Source organism: Zophobas morio, unplaced genomic scaffold, assembly GCF_036711695.1.
Source record: "Zophobas morio isolate AGI-343-1 ecotype UQ-CSIRO unplaced genomic scaffold, CSIRO_AGI_Zmor_V1 ptg000002l, whole genome shotgun sequence".
NCBI classification, from domain to species: domain Eukaryota; kingdom Metazoa; phylum Arthropoda; class Insecta; order Coleoptera; family Tenebrionidae; genus Zophobas; species Zophobas morio.
The window spans coordinates 12,012,447-12,014,619 of record NW_026972107.1 but is presented as its reverse complement, the minus strand read 5'-3'; the positions used below and the strand labels follow the sequence as shown (position 1 = coordinate 12,014,619).

The 2,173-nt window shown below is 47.5% G+C and overlaps 1 protein-coding gene across 1 annotated transcript; it reads right to left on the bottom strand.

Moving 5' to 3' along the window:
- Positions 1–933: 933 nt before the first annotated feature.
- LOC135144311 (helix-loop-helix protein delilah-like) lies at positions 934–1,935 on the bottom strand. Its single transcript, XM_064076368.1, has one exon. It carries the CDS (start codon positions 1,767–1,769, stop codon positions 1,074–1,076), a length of 696 nt encoding a protein of 231 aa, XP_063932438.1. The 5' UTR covers positions 1,770–1,935; the 3' UTR covers positions 934–1,073.
- Between the last annotated feature and the right edge of the window lie 238 nt (positions 1,936–2,173).

Genomic DNA, 2,173 nt, shown 5'->3' with positions numbered 1-2,173 from the left:
CGGCGTATTTGTCACTTGGGTTATTTATCTATCACAGGAACCGGAAAGTTCGCGACAACTCTATCGGAATCCAGCTATGAATAATAAATTGTAAAAATTATTAACAATCGGACTAAAATGGTATCGTTCGTAGGTGGCCAACAAATCTCGATGGCAAAAACGAGTAGAATAAATTCAAGTTGTTATGTCGGTACGTGCGGTTGTGGAATTTTCATCGTTCCTCTAGGGTTCTTTGTGCAATAATTGCTCATAATTTAATAACACGTTTTCATTTAGTTGTAAACGTTAGGAGTGTTTTTTTAAGAATGAAATAATTAGCACATGTTTACCCACACTCGGCGCGAGTTTGTAATTATTAAAACGCCGATGCAGTTCCAGTTCGCCTTTTCAGGCGACAGGTGTCGCTGCCAGTATTTGTCGGCTTAGTTTCACCGACACAAATTAATTCCGATGAATTATTATTATTACTAATATTATATTCTAAACACGATCCGTAACGTAATTATTGATGTATGCTCATTTCTGCTTTGAATTTTCAACAAACGATTTGTAAACTGGATTGTGATTTTTTCGACGGGTTTGTAAATAAGTCGACGTCTGGTAGGAAAATCTTAAATTTTTACTTACCTCGAGGATACGCATGTTTCTCTTCTGTAATTAAGATCGGTACAAGATTATCGCAAGAGCACGGCTACTTTAGCCATTAATACTTGACACATTTTTAGGTGCAATTAATTCAATAATTCCAGGTCCTGGGCCAGTTCCAATGAACCCGCAGTGGTTCCACACGGCCTATCCGGTACCATCTCCGCAAGCTTCTTTTTGTCCGGTCGCACTTTAAAGACCGCGTATCGAATTTCTGGTTTTCTTTGAAACGACTCGTCACAGAACCTTAAGCAAGCGATTTATTTCAACGTATTTATTCAATATAATATAAAAACATTCGAAACATGGCATACAATAATAAATCATATAGAAAATAATCTCTATAGGTAACAATACATTTAATATACACAGACTTACGTACTATGAGGCAAGACGTTTCAGTTCGTTTTATTTACAAATTATCAAGCTCACGCCTCGTGCTTGATCGCTACGTCAGCGAAAAAGAACTCGTTGAAGTCGGGCTCCAGCGTGTGATCCGAGAAATCCGTGTGCAGCAGCGCCGGAAGACACGGATCCCCGAAGTCCACCGGACTCAGCGAGGACTCCGGGAAGTCCGGCGACGCCAGCAGCGAGTGATCCGACAGCTGCAGCGACTCGCCGTCGGACTCCAACAGCAAACAGTCCAAATCACCGTAATCCGACGACGTTTCCGGAGTCGAGGACGTACTGGCTTCCGGATTGTTCAAAGCTGCACTTAACGCCGAGATATATTTCATAGCGAGCCGCAACGTCGTGATCTTAGTCAGTTTCTCGTTGGTTCCCGGCACTTGGGGGACTTGCATGTGGGGGATGACCCGGCGCAGGGTCTCGAAGGCCTGGTTGATCTCCCTCATGCGGTTCCGCTCCCTGGCGTTGGCCGTCTTGCGGCGGTACTTGCTGAGGGGCGCCGGCTTCTGCTTCTGCTTGTGGGGTTTGTGCTTGCTCTCGGCCTTCGGGTCCTCGCCGCCCTGCTCCGCCGCCCTGCGCAGCGAGCGCGGCCGCAGCGAGTACTTATCCTTGAGGGGCACCGCGCGGTACTCGTCGTTGGTGTTGTTGTTGGGGTCCGTGTACGACGGGTCCGACAGGCGATCGGTTAAGCCGTCGAACTGCAGGAGCGAATCCATGCTGGCACTACGCGCACTAACCGAACTGCAGTTTGTTCCTGATGGAGGGTACCACCGTTCTCCGGGGCATCTCGCTTCGGGTTCGTCGTCTGTGGCCCGTTGGGGTCTCGCGTCGAGCGGCGCGTTTGTGCGTGGGACGCCTGCTGATGCGGACTGTGGGACTTCGGCTTGGTCACTGGTTCTTGTCGGAGTCTGTGGTCCCAAGTACTGGCGGCTTCCCCACCTGAACACGCGAGATCGCCCGCATTACAATGCATGCGTCAGGCGCAGAGAAATGATGAATTGGAAGATCATTGTGAAGGAGGAATAAATGATGATAAAGATCTTAGCGTAAATGATTAAGAGCTTGGATTATTGTGAAATGCTTTAGACGTATCATTAGCACTTTGGCGACGCAGGAATTC

Coding starts and splice junctions, on each gene's coding strand:
- LOC135144311 (XM_064076368.1), bottom strand. CDS start 1,769: ATGGATTCGCTCCTGCAGTTCGACGGCTTAACCGATCGCCTGTCGGAC.